Genomic DNA, 23,902 nt, shown 5'->3' with positions numbered 1-23,902 from the left:
TGTATTGACAACTCGCATGAACTTGTATTGACAACCTAGCACTGATTTATCCATCTATACATAACTAAAACTCTGACCTTGCGCTCTTCCTGTTTGCGTGGATTTTCTATTTGCACAAAACCGGAACGCTATGGTGCTCCGATTTTTTACCACCTTACTCGCCATTCTCCTGTGCTGCCAGTGCAACATTTTGTTCCGATCGGTGGTATATTTTAAAAGTTATTAACATTTAAAAATCTTTAAAACTGCGCATGCGCAGATTGGTCTCTTCTGCCAGTCAGTGCCACGTAGATTGGTCTCCCCTCCTGTCAGTCAATGCCACAACCAGAATGGCGATGCCCCTTCCTGCACCGTGGCCTCTCCCACCTCACTCACAAACTCCTCTCTCTCCTCCTCACTGTAACTTGTAACCGTCACCCCCACCACCAGTGGCAGCCGTGCAGGGAGCTTAAGTGAAGGCCCTGGTCCTATCTCTCTCTCCCTCACTCACCCCTCTCCCCCACCCACCCTCTGCAGCAATGGTGGTCCCATCTACCCGTCCTCCCGGGTGAACGGCGGTGACCGTCCGCCTCCGCCGCCGCTGTGGTAACTCACCTTCACGATCTTCTCGGAGGAGATCTCCTCCACCAGCTCATTGAAACTCATGCTGCCCATGGAGACGACATGAACTCCATCCCACTCCTCACCAACAGCCCGGCACGGCGGCGGCAGCGAGCAGGCAGGAGGGTGGGCAGGGCGGGGACGGGCCGAACGGCAGCAGCGCGTGGTCCGGCAGGATGGGGACGGGCCGAGCGGTGGCTGAGCCAGAGTGGACAGAGGGAGGGAGAGTCAGGTTGCAGGGTGGCTGAGCAGTTTGCGCAGAGTTTGAGTAACTCACACACACACACACACTCACACACACACACACACGCAGACGATGTAAACTGGTCTAATCGTCATCAATGGGATCTAAGCCACAGCTAACAATGGAGGAAGGAACTGCAGATGCTGCTTTTTATGGAGGGAGAGACAGAGTGAATGAGGATAGGGGAGGGAGGGAGAGGTGCAGGAGGGATTGGGGAGGGGAGGAGGGGAAAGATCCTGGGAAGGCGAGGAGGTAGAGTGGGCGGGTTGAGGGAGAGGAAGGGGATATGGAGGGAGAGGGGGGACAGTGGGGGAGGTGAGGAAGGATAGTGGGGGGATAGGGGAGGTGAGGAGTGGGTGATAGGGGGTAGGGAGGGGAGAGGAGTTATGGAGGGAGGGAGTGAATGACAGTAGGGGAAAGTAGAGGGAGGGAGATGTGAGGGGGCTTGGGGGAGGGGAGGAGGAGAAGGGAAAGAGGGAGGGTGCAGAGGAGGGGGATGGAGTGCTGGGGGATGAGGGGAAATGAGCCGCACCTGTGCAGTTGTGGGATATGTTAGTGCTGCAATATTACGTTGGGGAATGGGTTGCGTTGGGGGAACAGGTGAGTGGTGGAATATTGCGATGGGGCAACTGCACAGTCTAGTTGTACAATAAAGCCATGCTGAGGTAAATTTTTCTTGAAACATTTCATGGAGATTTGTAACTTGCAATCAGCTTGCAATTTAATCTTCATAGCTTCAATATTTCCACTCTTGCTGAATTGACCAAACAACAGTTCATTCTGCAAGAGATACGAAGATGAATTTGGAGTTTGGCCGAGATAAAAAACAGATGGAGTTGCTTTTGGCATCAATTAATTAAAGTCTATGGAACTGAATATGAGATGAAGCAAATACTGGGTCAGCTATGCCAAAATATCTATTTTGTATTAACTCCCAAATCTATTTACACCCTGACACCACATAATATTGTAATTTCTACAAGCCTATCAATTCTACATCAATTCTTTAAGCATTTTTTTTGGATATATTTTCATTAGCAGTAGAACCTCGAAGAAGAAGAATTTCAGCTTTATGGTAATACAAATTTAGATGACATTAATTGGGTATTAACCTTTAACCCAACATCAAAATGGAGGGATTGGGCATTTGCTCAGGGAATTCCAATTTGCTTTCCTCCAGCACTGGTCTGCCTCGATTCTGCATTTGCCCTATATTGACTTTACAGCTGATGTGAAGTGAAACTGATTTCTTTTCATACCACCCTACTTTAAAATAGCTCTTGCAGACATTTATGACACAAATTACATCATTCCACATGTGCTTTCAAAATTATACTCTGATTGCTTTACCAGGATGACAGTGCCCTTTAACATCCCTCTTCGTGGCCATGGGTTTCACAGGTGTAGGAATTATTTCCAACCAGGGTTTGCAGTAGAATCATTTTGCTCTTTTGTTTTTCCTGCTTGACTGCATTGACATGCAAAGCAATGAAATCTTTTACCACCAGATTTTTACAGAAATATCGACAGCTTCCAAGAAAGTCATTTCCTGTTGCTCAGATTTCCAGTATTTGCTTTTTGGCCACCAGATCACTGCCTGTTCATTGTGAGCCCCCTCCCCCATTTCCTGTCTGTCCTCATTAAGCCTTGATTTGAGGTCAGCACATAACAGAGTCCACACAAAGCGAGCACTTGTTCTTTCTAAATGTTATCAAACATGCTAGATTGGCAGCTGTCATCTGCAAAGAAAACAAACAATGTTTGAATGAAGCTTGACAGGAATCTTTGTTTTTTTATAAACAGGCTATTTTTATAAGGGTGAGGTAGTATCAGCTGATGACCTCCAAATGGTACAGGAGGAAACTCTTTTTCCTTATATAAATTAGCAGTGAATTACATTTTCTAAAAATTGATGGGTTCACTGAATGTCTATTATTCCATAACTTCTACAAGCTTTTCGACATTGGGTAGCCATTTTTCTAGTTGCATTCACTCACTCTGTATTCTGCACTCTGTATCTTCCTCTTTGCTCTATCTGCATTTGCACTTGACTTGTTTGTATTTATAGTGTATCTGATCAGATTGGATAGCATGTAAAACAAAGTTTTTAATGTACCTTGGTACATGGGACAATAATAAACCTAAACGTAAATCCCTGGCTTCCCTTTCTTGCCTTACATAAATAGCAAAGTGTCTTTTAAGATAACTTAGTTTCAAGAGAACTTTGGAAGAATATAGTTAAAACATCTGCAATCTTTTCAATTACTTTCTTTCAAACGTTGTGTAGAAAACCACCTGGTCCTGGGAATGTTTTACTCCGATGTGACAGCATTCCCCTCGTTACTATTATTTAGTAATCTTATATTCATTTTGCTGAACTATCTTCCTGAATTTTTGGTAGCTTCCTTAAAATGTTCCGTTTGCTAACTCTCAACCTGCACTGTAAATACCAACAGAATAATTAATCAAGAAGTTGAAGGTGGACAAATATGCTGGAGAAACTCAGCAAGTGAGGCAGCATCTATGCAGAGAAGGAATAGGCGACGTTTCGGGTCAAGACCCTTCTTATTTTCACTTTTGTGATCAGAGATTTTAAATCATTTTGCTACTGATTATTATCTTTTGGATTTTTTTAAATATCAATCAATCAGTTTTATTCGTCACTTGCACATAAAGTGCTAGTGAAATGAATTTGCCAGCAGCGATACAATGAGAAAGAACACACAAAACACAATAAAAATGTAACACAAACATCCACCACAGCATTCATCACTGTGGTGGAAGGCACAAAATTTGGCCAGTCCTCCTCCATTTTTCCCCCGTGGTCGGGACCTCAACCCTCCGCAGCTGCCGCTGCAGGCGTCCAGATGTGTAGACAAGGTGAAAAGTCCAGGTAAGTACTGAATCGGTGCTTCCCTACCGGAGAACGCGGCTTCAGGTTGGTGTAGGCCGCAGGCCGGCGATCGAAGATTTAAAGTTCCTGCCGCGCCGCAGCCAGAAGCACCGCAGACTACAGGGCCGGTGGTCAGAGCTCTTCTCCAGGGGTCCCCAGCGAGGGATCCCGCTCCTGATGGTAAGTCCCCGCCGCGCCCGCGCTGGAAGTAGGCCGCGGTCCGGCGGTCGGAGCTCTTCTTCTCCTCGGTCTCCAACGAGGGATCCCAGGCTGCGGACGCCGCACCAGCTGGAGCTCTGCAGACCTCGGCTTCAGGCTGCCGCGGGCCAGGGAACGGAGCGCTCCCCTCTGGCGACCCCCAGCGATGGCTCGCCCGCTCCGTGATGAGAGTCCACGCTGCGCCCGCTGCTGAAGCCCCGGGAATGTCTCCGAGAAAGGCCTCACCGATCCTCAATGTGAGTCCATGGGGGAGGCGACATGGAAAACTTTGCCTCTCCGTGGAGGAGGCAACCCAAGCGGTTTCCCCCTTACCCCCCCCCACACAAGACACACAGAGAAATCTTAAAAACATACATTTAAACACACTAAAAAAAAAGTAGAAAAAACTGACACGCTGCTGTCAGTACTATGCTATTTTTACAGTATTTTGCAACATCATTCCATGCCCTTTCTTTGACTCTTACTCTGGCTAGTCACCTTTTCTTTGCAATGGTAACTGTCCCACTAAGCTTACCATTTATGTCCGTCTGTTTCTTTATGTATTTGGTGATCTTGCCTCTTTAGAGAGATACTAGACTAAGTGCAGACCCATTGGGTTTGCTCCCCCAACGCAATATTCCACCACTCACCCTTTCCCCCAATGCAACCCATTCCCCCAAAGCAATATTCCACCACTCACGTATAGCTTCCAACTGTGCAGGCGCGGCTCATTTCTCCTCATCCCCAACACTCCCTACCCCTCCTCTTCGCCCTCCCTCTTCTTTCCTCTCTCCTCCTCCCCTCCATCAATCCCTCCCTCACCTCTCCTTCCCTTTCCTTTCCCCTACCCTCATTCGCTCCCTCCCTCCCTTCATCCATAAAAAGCAGCATCTGCAGTTCCTTCCTCCACAGGTCATTCATTGTTAGCTGTGGTTTAGATCCCGTTGACTTGATGATTGCACCGGTTTGCTGTGTGTGTGTGTGTGTGTGTGTGTGTGTGTGTGTGTGTGTGTGTGTGTGTGTGTGTGTGTGTGTGTGTGTGTGTGTGTGTGTGTGTGTTACTCAAACTCCGCGCAAACTACTCGGCCACCCTGTAACCCGACGCTCCCTCCCTCCACCCACACCGGCTCAGCGGCCGCTTGGCCCGTCCACATTCTACCCGACCACCCACTGCTGTCGCTTGGTCCATCCCCACCCTGCCTGCCCTGCCACTCAGCCCGTCCCCGCCCTGCCCACCTGCCTACCTGTCTGCCGGCTCGCTGCCGCCGCCGGGCCAAGCAGTAGGTGGGCTAGAGTTGGTGTTCATCACGGTGGGAACCACAAGTTTCGATGAGCTGGTGGAGAAGATCTCCTCCGAGAGGGCCGTGAGGGTGAGTTACCACAATGGTGGCAGCAGCAGCGGCAGCAGAGGAGGTCGCAGCCATTCACCGGTAGCCACAGAGGGACCAGTAGACGAGACCGCCATTGCCACAGAGGGCGGGTGGGGAAGAGCGGTGAGTGAGGGAGAGAGAGACGGGACCAGGGCCTCCACTGAAACCCACCATCCCGCGGCCGCCATCAGTGGTAGGGGAGACGGTCGACAAGTTACTGTGAGGAAGGGAGAGAGGAGTTTGTGAGTGTGGTGGGAGAGGCTATGGTGCAGGAAGGGGCATCACTGTACCAGCCATGGTGTTGACTGACAGGAGAGGAGACCAATCTCCGTGGCGCTGACTTATAGGAGAAGAGACCAATCTGTGCATCCACGTTTTTAAAGATTTTTAATAACTTTTAAAATATACCACCGATCGAAACAAAACTTGGTGCACTTGTAGCACAGTGGAATGGCGAGTAAGGTGGCAAAAAATCTTAGCACTATCATGTACTGTTTCTGCGCAAATAGTAAAAGCACGCAAACTGGAAGAGCACAAGATCAGAGTTTTAGTTATGTATAGATAGATAAAGTTGTTCTCTACCATCCAAAGTTGTCATTTTTGCATTGATTTTGTGATGCTTTGCTCATTTTACCATGAACAACAAAATATAATCTTATAAAATTCAGTATTACCAAACCCATAGAAAGGATTTGAAAACAAGAATCTGAATGTTAAAATCATTGTGCTACATAACATGAAACAAACATGCATTTGTGGACATAGGAGATTGGAACTCGATAGTAGAAGCAAAGCTGATCTTTGATGAACTAAATCTTAAAACGGATATACTAGCAGTTTGACAACAAGTTCAATGATTTGGTAGAGGTGTGAATAAACATGTCAGCACCAGGTGAACTGTGGCAGGGTGGTTGACCAAATTACGGAGATGAAAATAAATGATTATCGGCATGGTAGGCATATGTGTTTTAAGTCTATTTTGAGGTCAAATATTGCACCAATGTTGCAATTAGTCTGGTGCAGTCTCACTCTTTCCCAGGGAAAGGATTGGAATTTTGACCAATGGAGTAGAATTTGTGGCACAGACTAAAAGCAATGGCTTTGATATTTTCAGTGTTTAGTTGGAGAAAATTCATCTGAGACTACTCATCTATTCATCTGTGACTACTGTAGACATTTCTTCAGTTCCAATCCAGCCGTAAAAATAAATTATGTTAGTATTTTATACAATAGATGGATGGGAAAAAGGTTTGAAATTAATATTTTAAAGCTGAAAATTGCAGCATATAATTGAGGAAATCTCTGTCAATTTCCCAGAGATTAAGCAGTTAGAGAGTTGACTAACCCGCGTAACTTTCAGAATATTTTCCCTTTGTCTTTTGGAGTTTTACAGCTTTTAAATAATTTCCTTTCTCTTTGAGATTCTCTTTGACATCTCTGTAACTCTCATCATTGAAAGGCTGAGGTATTTTCTCTGCTGTGGGTAAACATTTCCAGCAGTACATTGAAGGTTTCTCCAAATAATAATTATAAATGACTTGTCACTTTTTAGCACCTTCCAGCAGTGGTGAGGCTGAGGCAAATACTTCAGTAGATAACCATATAACAATTAGATTGGGCAGCTTAACTCGTCCCATCAAGTTGCCATATGATGTTCTTGTACAGACATATTGAATCGCAGTCTTTTAAGTAGTTACTTGATATGGTGGTGATTATGCAGTCTCAAAGTGTAGTTAAGAATGGAAATGCAGCTTATATTTTAATACGTTCTCTAATCAAAGGTGCCAGCTGAAGGCATAACCGTAATACATTTTTTTTTGTTCCTGGAAATTTAAAGACCTAATGTAATTGGCATCCCATTTGGTGAAATAGCATTCCAATTTACAGTGTTGGGTCAAAATCCATTGAAATGGTTAATTCCAATAGTACCAGCTATACATGATGTACAATAATCAGCACTTTCTATTAACTGGAAGTGCTCAACTGCAGTGGAGAACAGTATCTTACTGCCATTAGGAAATTTCAGTAACATACCATCATAACAAAGTCTCATGGCCATCATCAGGAGACTGTTGAGAAAGAATAATGAATAACCCCAATAGATAAAGTAATCCAGTTAGTAATCCAGTATGACTTTTTAAATGTATTTGTTTAGATATCTTTGTGGTTTAACAGAACATTTATTATACAATTAAAAAACTAAGGCAATGCTGGAGATCGTTGCTGAGTCAGATGTTTTGTGGCAAACATTCCTGTTTCCAAACAACACAATATTTTTCAATAAAATTCCAGAACATAACATTTCTGGTAATGTGGAGGAATTTGTCAATGGGAAAGTTAATTCCCAGGAGTAAAGACATTACATTGTAATGCATTACCCATTGTTCTCTCCATTTAAAGACACCACTGGGAATGTGACTCAGCTGTTTCCAATTCCTTTAGTCATAATTAATTGTGCCCATGGGTTTACGGTATGCATGTAACCATTAGATTTTTTTTTGTTCCTGGTAATTTAAAGAAATTATTTAATTGGCATTTCATTTGGTGAACTAGCATTCCAATTTACACAGTGTTGGATCAAAATCCATTGAAATGCGAAATTCCAATAGTGCCAGCCATACATGATGTACAGTAATCAGAAGAACTAATCACCAACCTATGCCAGTGAGAAGGACAGATCAGGTCTCCTTTTCTGCGCTGCTGCTAATTTCAGGTTGTTTGCTTTAAAAAAAAAATCCAAGTACCTTTGGAGACAATGAAGATAAAATCAAGGGAAAAATCCTTCCAAATCTGATTGACTATGCCTCGGTCTGAAATATCAAGGTGATTAATTCATGTCTATTTTAATATTCTAGATCTCTTGGGAAATTTACCATTAGTTTGTAACTAGATTAATTTTATATAATTATTGTGATAGTGAGGTCGATAGATCACATCTACAAGCGTTTCATTTTTCCTGCTTTTCCTTATTTCCAGGCGAACTGATTCCACATCATGATCTACTGCTCCCATATCACTCTCCACAACTACATCGATGCCTTTCTTGATTAACAGTATTATCTCACCTCCTTTTTGTGTTTTCCCAGTTTTGTTGAGAAATGGGACATTTAAGGATAAGGGGGAAATCCTTTAAAACCGAGATGAGAAGAACTTTTTTCACACAGAGAGTGGTGAATCTCTGGAACTCTCTGCCACAGAGGGTAGTTGAGCAGTTCATTGGCTATATTTAAGAGGGAGTTAGATGTGGCCCTTGTGGCTAAGGGGATCAGGGGGTATGGAGAGAAGGCAGGTACGGGATACTGAGTTGGATGATCAGCCATGATCATATTGAATGGCGGTGCAGGCTCGAAGGGCCGAATGGCCTACTCCTGCACCTAATTTCTATGTTTCTATGAATAATCTGGAATATTAGATTCTCAGTATTGGTCACGCAAAATCATATCACTGCAATCATGATTACGTCAAAATAATTTGTTTCTATTTAAGCCATCAACTCACCTCCTCGTTGTAAATACCATGCACATTCAGATAAAGTGCCTTCAGGTTTAACTTTTTACTCACTCGGTTCTAAAATTTCTAACACACACATTTGCTTATAAATTCCGATCTATATTGCACATCAGGGTGCTTCTGCATACTCATGTGCTGGCCATATAAAACAACTCAAAGGAAAATTCCTCATTTCACAATCCTTGCTGCAAATCCTTGATTTTCTTTAACAACAATATTTTCATGGAAATTATATTATGTTACAAAATGGGCATCACTTAAATTAATTTCTAGGCTTATAATTTTTTACCCTGTCGTTAGTGAAACAGAAGATTGTTTGTCTGGATGGCAGATAAATGATAGATGTACAATAAGAAAACATCTAATTAACTCAATTATCAATGTTATTTCAGAATGAATCAGAAAGGCAAATGACATGGAAGTGCAAGATGAAATTAATTTATGATGTATTAATTATGGCTGGATTGGAGAAATATAACACTCTGATCAAACACTATAATGTTGGAAAGTTATTTGGTCAAGGATGAGAGGTATAAGTGTTCTATTCGCCACAATTGAAATTTTACATTTTCTCACAGTCGGAGACCAGCTAGCAACAATATGTAGACGTATGGATTTTTAAATTCTAAATTATCTTAAAACTATTAAAATGTGAATTGGTTATTCTTTCCTACTCCATATTCCAGTTCAGAAGATTCTTACTAAATTCTATGCATATGAGAATAATATCATTAAAGAATAACCTAGAGCCAAACACATTTCTCATTCATCTACATTGCAAACAGCTATCCCAAAACATTTGACCTTTGATGTCATATATACGTCAAAAGGGCTCCAAACATCCCTAGTCAATTAGTAATGTTTAATTGCAATGTCATCCATGTCATTAACGTCCATTGATTGCTGGAAACCACAAACTGTGCTGGAAGGCTGATTTCGAAACTTTCTTAAATGAATGCTTCCATGAACACAGAACTAACTCCTCCGTCTTCAAAGCATTATTCTGTTATTTGTACATGTTTGCTAGTGGCATGTGCAAAGGTTGTATTTTTTTAAACTAATATTTTGTTTCCTCATCTGAAAGTTATGTTAGATGACTTAATTTACAAAATGAATGTCGTACAAGCAAGGTTGAAACATGGCTCATGTTTGGTTTAGTTTTTTAACATTTAAATATCCAGAAAAGGGTTTTTTTAGACCTTAAAGATTTTTGTAATAAATGTGATTGTAGCTGGTGTCCACCTAGACCTTTTTGATTGATCGTCATCCAAGTGATAGTTTGTAATAATAAAAGTAAAGAACTGTTTGGTTTTTGTTAATTTCATTCACTCTGAACCTGGAAGTCATAGAATTGTACAAATCATTCAGAACATCCTCCATATACCGATCCAAAAAGAGCAGCCCAGCCTAATTCCACCTTCCCACACTTCATCTGTATTCTTGACTCAAGACAAGATACAAGATACATTTATTTGTCACAATGTGTGGTCGCCATACAGCCATACAAGTAATAGAGAGTACATAACACACAGTCTTAACACAAACATCCCCACACAGCGGGATCAAAATTTCTCACTGAGGGAAGGCTCCAAAATTCAGTCATCCTCCTCTGTTGTCCTCCCGTTGTTGGGGGGCTCCCAAACCCCCGCTGTCACCGCTAAGGGCAGCCCGATGATCAAGCCCGCTCGCCGAAATGATGGAAGTCCGACGCCGGGACTGGAGGATGTCCTCAGTGGCTTGGACATCCGAGTTGGTCACCTCCTACCGGAGTCCGCAGCTCCCGAAGTCCACAGGCCGCACTGGGCGGAGATTTAACACTGGCGGCCCTCGACAAATTGCCCCAGGACCCCGCGATGTTGAAGTCAGCACCGGCCACGCTGGAAGCTCTGCAAACCCCAGCTCCGCGATGTTGGAGCAGCAGCCAGCACTCCGGAGTTCCAAACAGGGATCCAGGTAGGCATCGCCCGCTCCGCGATGTATCCAGCGCTGCGCCGCCGCTGCTGAAGCTCCGGTTTGGTCCCCGGCAGGAAAGGCCGCTCCAATCCAGGTGGTAGGCCGCGAGGAGGGGGGCGAGGACGCGACTCGGAGAATAGTCGCTTCCTCGCCAGGAAATGACTGGGAAACGGTTTCCCCCTTACCCTACCCCCTCCCCCACATAAACAAAACTAAAGAAACATCCAACACAAACTTTAAAACTGACTAAAATTAAAAAAAGATTGAAAAACAGACAGGCTGTAGGCAGAGGCTGCCTTCAATGTGGCGCCCCTAGTGGGATGAACACTCTTCAAGTGTTCATCCAAATACTACTTTTACGTAATGTGTTTCTGCCTCCCATTAGCCCACTGGTTGGAAAATACTTTCCTCATCGTCCCGATAATTCTTTAACCAATTCTTTTAAATCTATGTCACTTGATTGAACCTTTCTGTCAAGGAAAATTGGACCTCCCTATTTAATATATCTAGGCCACTCTTGATTTTCTGTACCTCAATTAAGTTTCCCATCAGCCTCTTCTGTTTGAAAGAAAACAATTTTTGCTCACCTAATCATTCCTACAATTTTCCAATCTTGCCAATATATTGGACAGTACCTCTGCATTCTCTCCAAACTCTTATTTAAGTGAGAGTTTTGAAATTCTTCTGAAATGACATGAAAAGCTGTCTCCACTATTATTGCTACCTATATCCCATTGAAGATAACCACTTTCTTTGCAGCCTGCAAGTATTTATCCTTTAAGGATCAGTCTTGGAAATGGCTTATAGGCTGATTTTTGTGGTTTCAAATGTCTGCTCGGTTTCCCTCTTTTAGTTTGATAAGTACTTCAAGAGAACCTTTAGAATGATGGCAGTGCTGATGAATTGGCATGATACAAGTTTACTGCTGGGTTCTTGTAGAACTGAGGTCTTGAATCAGCAAATTCACATGAGCTCTGCTTAGGATGAGCAAGGGAGGAAAGCACACAGGGTTCATGTCTCATTCTTTGCACCTTAACACAGCTTTCTGGAAAGTGATACTACCTGCAAGCTGTGATCTACACTGTTTCATATTCATCCATCAGTCCACTGAACACGTGACTGATTTCAGCATTAGATCAGTGGTTTAATCCAAAAATAATGAAAGGCCTGGGTAGAGTGGATGTGGAGAGGATGTTTCCACCAGTGGGAGAGTCTAGGACAAGAGGGCACAGCCTCAGAATAAAAGGACATGCCTTCAGAATGGAGATGAGGAGGAATTTATTTAATCAGAGGGTGGTGAGTGTGAAATTCATTTCCACAGATGGCAGTGGAGGCCAAGTCATTGGGCATTTTTAAAGCGGAGATTGACAGGTTCTTGATTAGTAAGAGAGTCAAAGATTACAGGGAGAAGGCAGGAGAATGGGTTTGACAAAGGAAGATAGATCAGCCATGATTAAATGGTGGAGTAAGCTCGATGGGCTGAATGGCCTAATTCTGCTCCTATGACATGAGCTTATCCATGCCGCTTGGCGCTTAACAACACAGTGGGGGAGGCAGCAGACACGTGACTGCTCACGCCCAAGACGATGGTATTTCTTGTTCAATTCCTAGGTGGTCAAAATAGAAACATCCCTGTGTTGATTCTCAGCTGTGTCCTATTTTGGGAAATGGCATCATGTCCCTCCACACACCAACACCCAAAGATCTACATGGCCAAGAAATGTCACGGGTTTTCCGGACAACCTAGATTGTGAAAAATGTAGTATTTCAAAAATAATTTAACATACTTAACCCAGCTTCTGCCTTCAATTGTTATTGGCTGGTACTTTGTGCAGAAATGACAATGGACAAAATTCACTTGCATAAACCCCAGGCTCCCCCATCATGTCCACGGTCTAGGGGACCCCAAACAGAGCTACACACCATGGGAGTGGTTGGTTTCTCATTCAGCAAGATGATTCCTGCTGTTCGATGGTCCCGTTACATTACAATCTCTGCAGAGCTGGATCATTTAACGGCAGATCAACCTGCTGACATTAAGAGCAGGAGATTCCAGCTCTCAGTGATACTGCACTGGCTTCATTGGTAATACACTCTGCTGATCCGACCACTGCAACTGGAAAACCTAAGAAGTTACTCTAATCTCTGTTGGTTCTTGAGTTGATCAGTCTGTTCCCTCAGTGGAAGATTCAATGCATAAAGCAATCTCAAGATAGGTAATGGTGTAGAACTTAGTTGTGTGGTCTGTTCATTTACTTTGAAAGAAACTGATCTTTCTGTGAGTCACAGAAATGTCTTTGTACAATAAGTTGGCACATAAACCCGACTTTTAAATTTTTTTTAAATGACATTAATCCCCCCTTCCAATTCCCATATGGACCTTCTGGTCATGGGCCTACTCCATTGTCAGAGTAAGGTCACACGCAAACAGGGGGAATAGCACCTCAATTTGCTTGGAGAGTTTACAAGCCAACAGTAATTTCAAGAGTTAGATTTAGCTCTTTGGGCTGAAGGAATCAAGGGATATCGGGATAAAGCAGGAACGGGGTACTGATTTTAGATGATCAGCCATGGCTGTGCTGGCTCGAAGGGCTGAATGGCCTACTCCTGCACCTATTTTTCTACGTTTCCAGTATGAACATTGGTCTCCAATTTTAGGTAACACCCCATATTTTACCCTCGGTTCCCTGCTCCATATACCCATCCCACACTATGCAAACAAGTTGCCCTTCAGGTCCCTTTTTAATCTTTCCCCTCTTACCTTAAATCTATGCACTTTAGTTTTAAACTACCCTAACCCAGGAAAGGGATTGTGACCATTCACCTTACCCATGCCCCTGATCAATTTATATACTCTACCTCTTTGAGGCCAGCCAACCCCCAGTATTGTATGTGATTAATATTGCACACAATATTCTAAGCGCAGTCTCACCAGCTTCTTGTGCAGGTTACTCCAGGTGAGAGCAGGTTGCAATATGGCAACAAATGTTCAAATGTTTGAAATGTTCAACTTCAGTTTGAGTGAACCAATGCAGATGTCAACGATCTGGAAGAAGAGTTGAGGAAAAGAGTCTAGGTAGAATTGAAGCAAAGATTATTTTGCACATCTCACAAAATGACAGGTCATCTGAATCTGCGGAAAATGAGTGGACTTTGTGTGACTTTCACCAACTTTACAGTTTGATTCAACACCTGGAACTCTATTTCAAGTACAATATCACATATAATTTCCATGTGGGCAATGTTAACAATGGCAAAAAGTCACCTCTGATGACATCTAATATACTAGTAGGTCATGGCAAATTCTTGACACAGAGAGGCCTTGTACGTTAATCACATGTACTGTATTGAAACTGACCACATAACTCAACCCTTTCAGCCTCAATATCATTTTGGGGAAACTATTTTCCAGAAGCAAATAGATCTTAAAAGGTGTTCTGACTATTTCCTACCACTTCATTTTATCCAACATGAATGTTGTTTGAATACGAGGTAGACACAAAATGCTTGAGTGACTCAACGGATCAGGCAGCATCTCGAGAGAAAAGGAGTAGGTAACGTTTCGGATCGGGACCCTTCCTCAGACTTAGGGAAGAGAGAAACTAGAGGCATGAATTCGTATTATTACAATTACCACAGAACCTGACAAATATGAAATTCTTTGACCTTAGGCTTTTTTTTTCATTTGACCACAAGAAAATACTTGTAGAATGTTATTTTTGCTTGAAAACAGTATAGTTTGTCCTTTTTGGTTCCCCATAGATCAATTGCAGCAATGGAACATCATGATAGAACACCCCGCTGTATGAGCAAAGCTGTTAAAACTTTCTCTCTTGTGTGAGCAGAGATCTTCAGGACACTTGACAGGAAGTGTTCTGTTTGTACGATTGATCTGAATTGGAACAAGGGATGAAAATATTGCCAAAAATAGAAACTAATTTATGCAGCTGTGCATGCAGAAAAGTTGTGGATAATTCCAGTTTCTTTCAGCTTGCCCTGAGGAGCGCTCACCAAACCCAGAGGATTTGCATCACATTAGTCAACTGCTCGAATGGAAATGCCTTTACTGCTCTGCGGTATGCGATTATGAATAAAATGACTGAGCAGACTGGAGTGTGTTCCTTGCTTCATTTTGCACTAACTGCTGAACATGCAGTTTTACCACTGATGGTTATCCTCAGGTGCCCAGAGGATGAATCACATTCCTTTTAGTTTTTCTTATTCTTACTCTATCTTACGCCTGCAATGGAGGCCTCAGCACATTGTGTACTGTTGTTCCTTGAGAGGGCTGCCTGATCGTGAGCTGTTTGATTTTTAACCCTCAATCTGTTCTGCCATCCAGGAGGTAGATTCAACAAGGAAACTGGCCATTTGGCCCGCCGAGTCTGCACCGACAAGCAATCCTTGCACGTTTACACTATTCTACATGCACTAGGGCGAATTAAACCTGTACATCTTTGGTGTGTGGGAGGAAACCGAAGGTCTCAGAGAAATCCACGCGGTCATGGGGAGAACGTACAAACTGCATACAGACAGCACCCTTAGTCGGGAACAACTCCAGGACTCCAGTGCTGCAAGCACTGTAAGACAGCAACTCTACCACTGCGTCACCGTGCCGCCCTCAAAGTAGTTTGGAAGTACCACAGCGCTCGACAGCACCTCACTCAATTTGACTTCTCCGCGTAAATAATTACTGTCAGAGATATACCAAATGGAGGTCGCTATCAGGATGGATCTTGTTGTTACCCAAAACATTCCAGTCGGAATCTGTAGATACAGAAATGACTGGCATCCTTCACCCCAGGATTAAAGGGTTCAATTCGAACACACCAACTCTTTCAGGTGGCTAACAAATGGCTATTGATTGAACCTTTTTGTAGAACTATATTTTTCATTATCACAATCAATGGTACCTGTGAGTTAAGGGAGACAAGGAACTCATCTTGTGATCCTGCAAAGTATTCTACATTTTACAAGGCACGTTGGAAGTTTGATGTAGTATTCTCCATTTTCTTGGATAACTGCAGTTCCTAGAGACAAGAACCATCAAAAACAAAGAATGTTTGGAACTCCAGCCATCATCATTGGTCACCAGAACCCGGTAGCTGGAGGGTGGTAGGGCCCTTAGCAGTACTGAGAACAGACCTTCTTTAGTATACACTTCGAAAGATCCATAAGGTCAGCAGCACCGTAGCTAGGGTAGTACAAAAACCCTGGGATATTATTCCACAAGCTTCTTTATCTAGGGGATGGAATATAAGAGCTGGAAGGCTCTGGTACAACTTTGTAGAACATTGTTTAAGCCATAAACACACAATATTGGAGTAACTCAGCAGATCAGGCTGCATCTCTGGAGAGAAGGAATGGGTGACGTTTTGGGTCGAGAACCTTCTTCAGATTTTTTTAGGCCATGTTTAGGCCATGTTGGAAAATTGTCAGCAATTCTGGTCACCACATTGTACATGGGAGGTGATTGCATTGTAGATGGTGGAGAGGAGATTCAGCAGAATGTTGCCTGGGATGGAATGTTTCAGTAATGAATCTGGTTGGGTTTGTTTCTCATGGAGTGAATGAGGCTGAGGGGAAAACCTGGTAAAATTGTACTAAATGACGGGGGATAAAGATACAGTAGATAGTGAGAAACATATCCCCGCAGCAGATTGGAGGAATAATTTTTCACCAGGTGGATGGTTGTCAGATGGGTGGTAGAGTCAGTGAATCATTATGAAGTATCTGGATGAGTATTTGAATCGCCAGGGAACAGGCGGCTACAAACCAAGTGCCGGAAATTGGGACTAGTGGAGATGGTTACTTAAAGTTTGGCACGAACATGATGGGCCAAATGGCTTCTTTCTTCAGCTTCTACCCTTCACTACCTCTCATTTACCATTGTGAATGCGTTGAATATTTTCAAATCAAACACAACCTTACCTGATAAATTCCACTGAAGTTGCACTTAACTGTGACTGCTTTTGTACATGTGATTGTAACGGAAATGGCTTTACAAAACATTTAATAAATATGACAGTCATCTGACCCTGAGATGAAGGAGGCACCAAATCACGTATAATGAAAACGGGTCATGGGCTGTTAAATAAGTGGAATCTGGTTTAAATAAAATTGAAAAGAAACGTCAAGATCTCTGTCTTTATATCCATTCCCCTGGCACCCTCTGTTTTAATTTGTTGATCTCTGTCCATCAGCCATGAGAATGAAAGCATTACGTGGAAGACTAGATCCCCTTTGCTAGATATCTGCACAATTGCATAATATTATCTTAACACTGCAATACCACAAAACTAGATTTTCAGCTGGCCCACCAGTGTAGCTTTCTAAAACAAAAATAAACACAATGACACATACTTCATTTGGAGCTGAAATATGTTTCTTGGAATATCAGTGCTGGAAGACCACAGAATCATTAACTGAATGCTGACAAAGAATCTCAAGAAAGACCAGAATGCTGCTGGTGCTGTATGAATCTCCAGAAAAGCTGGCATTTTCCCCAAGTCCGTCCCTTGCCTTTGGTTCTGCTGGACCTCCAGGACTGCAATTTATAAAGGTGATAACCACCAAATATCTGTTACACTTTCTCTCATTTAATCCTTGAACAGCATTGCAATGCATTTTGCTGTAATGTAAATCTGCAAACTGTGGGTGTTTACAATATTAAAATGACCTCCTGCTGTCAGATTATACAGGATCTGCCATTGCCCTTTAAACCAGGCTTCCAGGCCACTAAAAAAAAACGCTTTCTCTCTGTAGTTGCTGAATGTAGATTCTCTCAATGTGGCTTCTGCCCGTAATCTTATTCTTGAGGATTACAGTCATAGAATTGTTTCAGCGTAGAGGGAAGCCCTTTAGCACATTGTTTCCCTATGCTGATTCAATAATATAATTAATCCATTTTCAAACTCTTTCCCGGCAGTCCTGTATTTTATAACCTCCTAGATGTCTATCCAATCTCATTTCGAAAGCATTTAATAATTCTGTTTCTACCACCTTTTTAAGCAATGAATTCCAGATCATAACTACATGCAATAAGATAAAATCTTCATATCCTCCCTCCTAACTCCTTCCATTGTTTTTATTTTGCACAAAACTTTAAATCTCACTCCTTGAACTGCCAGAAAATGGGTGCAATATCTCTCTATTTATTGTTTCTAAAGCAGTCATGATCTTGTACATTTCTCCTCTTGGTCCGAAGGGGAATAGTACCAGTTCCAATGGGCTACAACTGGAGGAAGACCAGATTTTGGTAGTTCAACCAAATAATGTTGAAAAGCATCTTTTACAAGCCTGCCTTGGGTTTTAGGTTGACCATACACTCATTGCTCAAGGTCCAAAGCACAAAGGGACTGCAAATTTCCAGATTCATAGTTTTTTGTTTTTACTTTACTTTGTTTACTTTCATATTTGCTCAGTTTATGATCTCTCTCTCTTCCTTTATTATTTTTTGTGTTGTCTTTCAGATTAAAGTGCCATTTGTCATGCTTTTTTTTTTTTTAGTTTATGTGCCATTCGTTGCTTCATATTTTACTGCACCCTCTTCTTCACAATCACACACTCTTTAATATACATATACTCACATTCACATTGTCTTTCTAGACATGATTCAGATTGATTCCTTTCCAATCAGGGAATTGTGGTGATTTAGCAATGAGCCTCAGAATAAATTGTGAAAATGAACAGCATATGTGAAATCATTTTACTTTTGGTCCAACATTTAGGTAGAAAATGCTTGAAGATATTGCAAAGATTATTAACTGTAAGTTTCTCTTAATGCACTTCACTGTGCACTTATCAAGTGGTATGCCACTTGAAATGCACAACTCTGATGTGCAGCAAAGTAATCCAAGGTGGGTTATTATATAGGTGGGTCTATTCTATGCAAGTATTGTGGAGAGTAGAATTTTAGCATAAATATCTTTGCTCATTACCTATCTAAGATGCTGGAGAATGGCCGGTTACCTAAACTAAAATAACTCTGGTACATTATTTATAAAATAAGTTACACATTGCAAAGCAATATTCCTTTACTGAGTGATTGAGACAGGCAGTCTGTATCCCCCCCCCTGACTGATGAAACTTTCTTGCAAATTGATCTTGGTTCCACCTTCCCCAAATATAGGACTTCAGGAGACATCATTTCCTCAAAGCTTAATGGAACGTCAGCTTTTCAGAACAAATATTGGAGTTGATTTGAAACCGCATTTTTTAATTCAAGTAATATTTTGCATGGCACCATTGTTAACATCAAGTAATATTTTTTTTCTGTTGCCCTCAATGTTATCCTTGCAAAAACAATAAATGTGCATGTTTTGTCGGCGGTTTAAAAAAAATAAGAGGGGTAATTTTACAACTTCAGCAGATGAAAAATAATTAAGAACATGGAGCTGTCTGACTGAAATCAACAACATTGGAAATTGGATGGTTATATAACAGGCTGTTTATCAATAAGATGTCAAAAAATATTATTCATACTTTTTTTTTTTAAACACAATTTAATTGGAAAATCTGAGCATGTCTTGGAGCAGTTTTATATTTTTGTTTCCATTTTAAACTCATCATTTTGTTTTCATGGTAGATACGATGCTCAAATACAATGCTCATGGTATATACGATGCATCCCCAACTCAAAGTTTTGTATTGGTTTATTTATGTCACAAATGCCAGATATAATAAAAAACCTTGTTTGTTGTGCTCTCCCTGTATATACCTTATGTGAATAAAATCAAACCGTACACAAGTAAAACTGATAGTGTAAAAATAAAGAAAATAAACAGTGTGTAGGTTATACAGCTGCAGAGAAAATTCATTTTTCTAAAAGTTCAAAAGCCGCCATGATGTAGGTTGGGAGATTGGAACTACAGTCTTAGCTCATGAGACATCCATTCAATAGTTCGACAACAGTGGGGGGAAAAGTTGTTCCTAAATATGACGGTATATGCTTTCAAACTTTTTAATCTTTTGCCCAATGGGAGAGTGGAGAATAGGGAAAAAAGAGTACAAGTATTCCTTGAATATGTTGACCGCTTTCCTGAAGCAACGTGAGATATAGACAGAGTAAATCGTGGGGTGGATTGTTTGTGCAATGGACTGGGCTCCATCCAACAACTCTCCACACTGTCTTGTGGGCATAGGCAGAGCAGCTGCCAAACCATGTTGAGATGCATCCTTAAAATATGCTTTCTAAGGTGCATCTGTAGAAATTGTTACGTGTCATTGGAGACGTGCTGAATTTCCTTAATCTTATGAGGAAGTCGAGGCGCTGCTGCGTTTTCTTGACCATAGCATCAAAGTGATTGGGTCAGACCGGGTTGTTAGTGATATGTATGACTAAGAACTTGGGATGGTTGATGCCTTTGTGAGTACATGATTTAATTTAAGGTCCTACATTAATAACATCATTTAAACAAAATTTGGACAGATGCATGTATAGGAAAGATTTCAAGAGATATAGATCAATCACAGGCATATGAGACAAGTTTAGCTGGGATGAGTTGTGCCAAAGGGCCTGTTTCTGTGCTTTAATACTCTGCAAGTCTATGCTCTACATTTATAATGTTATGGAGATGTTTTTAATAAGTTTAGAATCGAAAGGCAGACTTCCCTTTCTATCCTCTCCACTGTGTTGTTCACTGTCGATGTCAAACTAGATCTTGTCTAGGATATTCTATTTTTTATTTTTTTTAATGTGTTCAGCTAAGTTTACTTTTCTTGGCCCCTCCACACTCTCCCTGATATGTTGTATAAATGTTATTCTGATTCTCCTTACTTGTTTTCACAGCCTCGGAGCCAAACTTGAAGGTGCGTTCCAGGTTAAAACAGAAAGTGGCAGAGAGGAGGAGTAGTCCATTATTGCGCAGAAAAGATGGTACCATTATCAGCACGTTCAAGAAGAGAACACTTGAGAGAACAGGTAGTTGGGATAAACATAAATCTCTCTAAAAAAACAGATATTGTTTTATACAGATATGTACAGATATCATTATGCCAATATCTTGGCTGTGTCTCAGTTTCGTCCAATGGCACAAAAACTAAAGTAGCTGTTCCTTTGAGAAGAAACAATTTTTCTGGGTGTGGGAATGGAATAGACACAGGACATGGAAGAAAGTTCAGATACGAGATAAAAACACATAGCAGTAGGAAAAGCTATTTCATTCCAAATGACTGTTTTATGTAATCTTATTCCTGATCTCTTCTTTCATGTCTTTTTCCTCAAACTCTTTTCTCTCCAGAATTATCGCTAATTATGTTTTAAACCAATTAATATGCACATCTAAAGTGGTTATCTCCATTAACGTAACCAAGAAGTCGGTTACCTAAAATATAAAATCGTTCTACCTCACATTCTTTCTTATTTTTAATTAATTTCCCCAGCTTTTCATACTGTTCTAGACCTTGGCAACAGTTAATGTGCTTGCATGTATCAATTTTATTAACCTCCTTCAGGATTTTAACAATTTCTTTTAGGTTATTCCAAACAAAACTGTTCTGAACTATTCAAATTCTTTTACTTTTCCTCCTGACTTAAGTTATAGGTGATATGATTTAAGAATCCTAAAACGGCACGTTTCAGAACAGGGACTTGAGCCAGTCAAACTATTAGCCTTCTCAATAGTATTTCAAGCAGGACACCTCAAAGTTAGGGAATGGCATCTGATGTTGGGATTTCATTTCACCATTGGAGTGCTGCAATGGACATTATAATGGGCATAATCTTAAAAATGAGTATCATATGCAATGGATGGAATTTAGGAATGGAGGTTAAATGGTACAAGCAGACAAGGGACAGACAATAGACAATCGACAATCGGTGCAGGATTAGGCTATTCGGCCCTTCGAGCCTGCACCACCATTCAATGTGATCATGGCTGATCATCCCCAATCAGTTCCTGCCTTCTCCCCATATCCCCTGACTCCGCTATCAAGAGCCCTATCAAGCTCTCTCTTGAAAGTATCCAGAGAACCGGCTTCCACCGCCTTCTGAGGCAGAGAATTCCACACTCACAACTCTCTGTGTGGAAAAAGTTTATGAACGTTATGCCTGTAGCCTTCATCTTCTACCCTTTTCATGTTTAATGGCATTGTATCACATTGTTCATTGATTCTGTCTGTAATGAGTTTGATTCAGCTTGATTTAGAATTTCCAATATTAAACCTGGTTGAGATACAGAAATTTCAGTTTCAATGTGACATTAAAACCACTGTGAAGGGATAGAAAATTGAACATGGAATTAATGTAGATACCCAAGGAAATGGAGAGTGTTTACTGGAAAGCATTGTTCTAAATGGAGCTGTGTTCAAATAGTATTCAGTGATTTTAGTTTGATATCTTGTTTTATAATTCAGATGCTCTTGCAAATATCAAAAAATGCTGGAAAGTCAGAGCATGAATCTAGAGAGAAACATAGGTAATTGACCCTAGAAATCAATGAACATCACGAATGGAAGAAGTTAGATGTTGTCCTTGGCGTCCAGTGCAGTGTGAATGGAGGGCTGAAGGATATACATGGAAAATGCTTTGAGGCATGTCCGGTTGTACCATACAGTTTACTATGTATGCCCTGCCCTATCTGACCTTCCAAAATGCATTACCTTACATTTTATAGGATTAATTTTCGTCTGCGACTGCTCCACCTCACTTTCCAGTGGATCAAAATCATGTTGTAGTCGATGACAATCCCCCATGCTATTTACAACACTTCAAATTTCTACATCATTTGCAAATTAACTAAATATATGTCCTACTTTCACATATTGTCTATCAGAAACTGCAAGGGCCCCAGCACTGAACCTTCGTGTTTAAAATATATGTAAATAGAAATAAATTTCATGTTTAAAATATATGTAAATAGAATATTTTTGGCATTATATCACACTGCTCTTTGATTTTTTACCAGCAATGACTTTGAGACGTAGACTTAAATCTGAAAAAACAACTCTTCCACCACAATTCTGTGCCATAATCCATAATAAATGCCTGGCTTTCTAAGTATAAATAAATACTGTCCTTTAGAAATTTGTCAATTGTTTTCTTACCACTGATGTAAGACTCACTGGCCTTTATTTACCTTATTTATCCCCGCTGCCCTTCAATAAAGAAACACATTTGCTATCCCTCATGTTGACCATTAATGGCCCTTGAATCTATGGTGGCCATGTGAGAGATTAGAAAGAGGGATGAGAAATAATAATCATTATCAACCATCTCCTTTTGTAAGTTTGGCTGTTAAGTTCAGACTTGTTACATTTTTGCCAAACATCACAGGTCTGAATTCTCTATTCAATGTAAGTTTTTACTGATTTTTCTATACAATTTTTCCGAATCATGGTTTAGGAAGAAGTAATTTTTTGAACAGTGATCAAAGACAACGATAAATCCATTACCACTTTCTACCACAATTTGTCCAAATGTCACATCTACCTTTTGCCTGGCTAAACCCACAATGAAAAAACCGTCAATTTATTCAGACAACAAAAACCTATTTAATGGAAAGCTTAATTAAAGCACAAAATCGCTCACGTTATGTCTCTGCCCATCTGGCAGAACTTCGATGGAAGATGCAGATACTGTATGGTTGTGAGGGAGAGGACCAATATTTAAACTTGTGGATCTGAGCAGGAAACATTGGGGGCTGTCTTAATGCTTAAGATTAATGGAACAATCATTGGTTTGAGAGGGATTAAGATCAACAGTTTCTGGCCAGGTTTATTATTTCTCTTCATTCTGCTCTACATTATGTCTGTTTGTTTGTTTTCCTGACCTTCAGCTGCCTCATTTTTCTTGTCTGCAACCCAAAAATGTCAGAAGTCTAAGCTTGCACTCTAACATTCAGATATAATAGATTCTGCTACAAGGACAGTGCAACATTGACTGTTAGTAGTGGTGGTGGGAACTACAAGTGTTAAATTTGTGTGCACATTGCTTCCTGGCTGCACAAAGATGAGGAAGATGCCAGGGGTGGGTTACTGGTAAGGGAAAATGCAAGTAGGAGATTTGCATTGACACCACCTACGGCATGTAAATGAGAAGAGAATCTAGGATTATGGGCTGTGAGATCGGAATAGAAGAGTAAGACATGAGCATATCAAAATCATAATGATCTCTGCACTCCCACTAGCTATTAA

At 41.3% G+C, this 23,902-nt stretch overlaps 1 protein-coding gene across 6 annotated transcripts in view; it reads left to right on the top strand.

Moving 5' to 3' along the window:
• The window catches only part of hdac9b (histone deacetylase 9b), a 542,867-nt gene that overhangs the window by 393,509 nt on the left and 125,456 nt on the right, over positions 1 to 23,902 (top strand). For all 6 annotated transcript variants that reach the window (XM_055661563.1, XM_055661579.1, XM_055661556.1 and 3 more), the window contains one exon: positions 20,559 to 20,690. In XM_055661563.1, the coding sequence (XP_055517538.1) occupies positions 20,559 to 20,690 (132 nt within the window). The remainder of the gene's footprint in view (positions 1 to 20,558; positions 20,691 to 23,902) is intronic.

This window comes from Leucoraja erinacea, chromosome 2 (genome assembly GCF_028641065.1).
Source record: "Leucoraja erinacea ecotype New England chromosome 2, Leri_hhj_1, whole genome shotgun sequence".
Taxonomy (NCBI): domain Eukaryota; kingdom Metazoa; phylum Chordata; class Chondrichthyes; order Rajiformes; family Rajidae; genus Leucoraja; species Leucoraja erinaceus.
The sequence above is the reverse complement of the archived record's forward strand: the minus strand, read 5'-3'. Positions and strand labels throughout refer to the sequence as shown.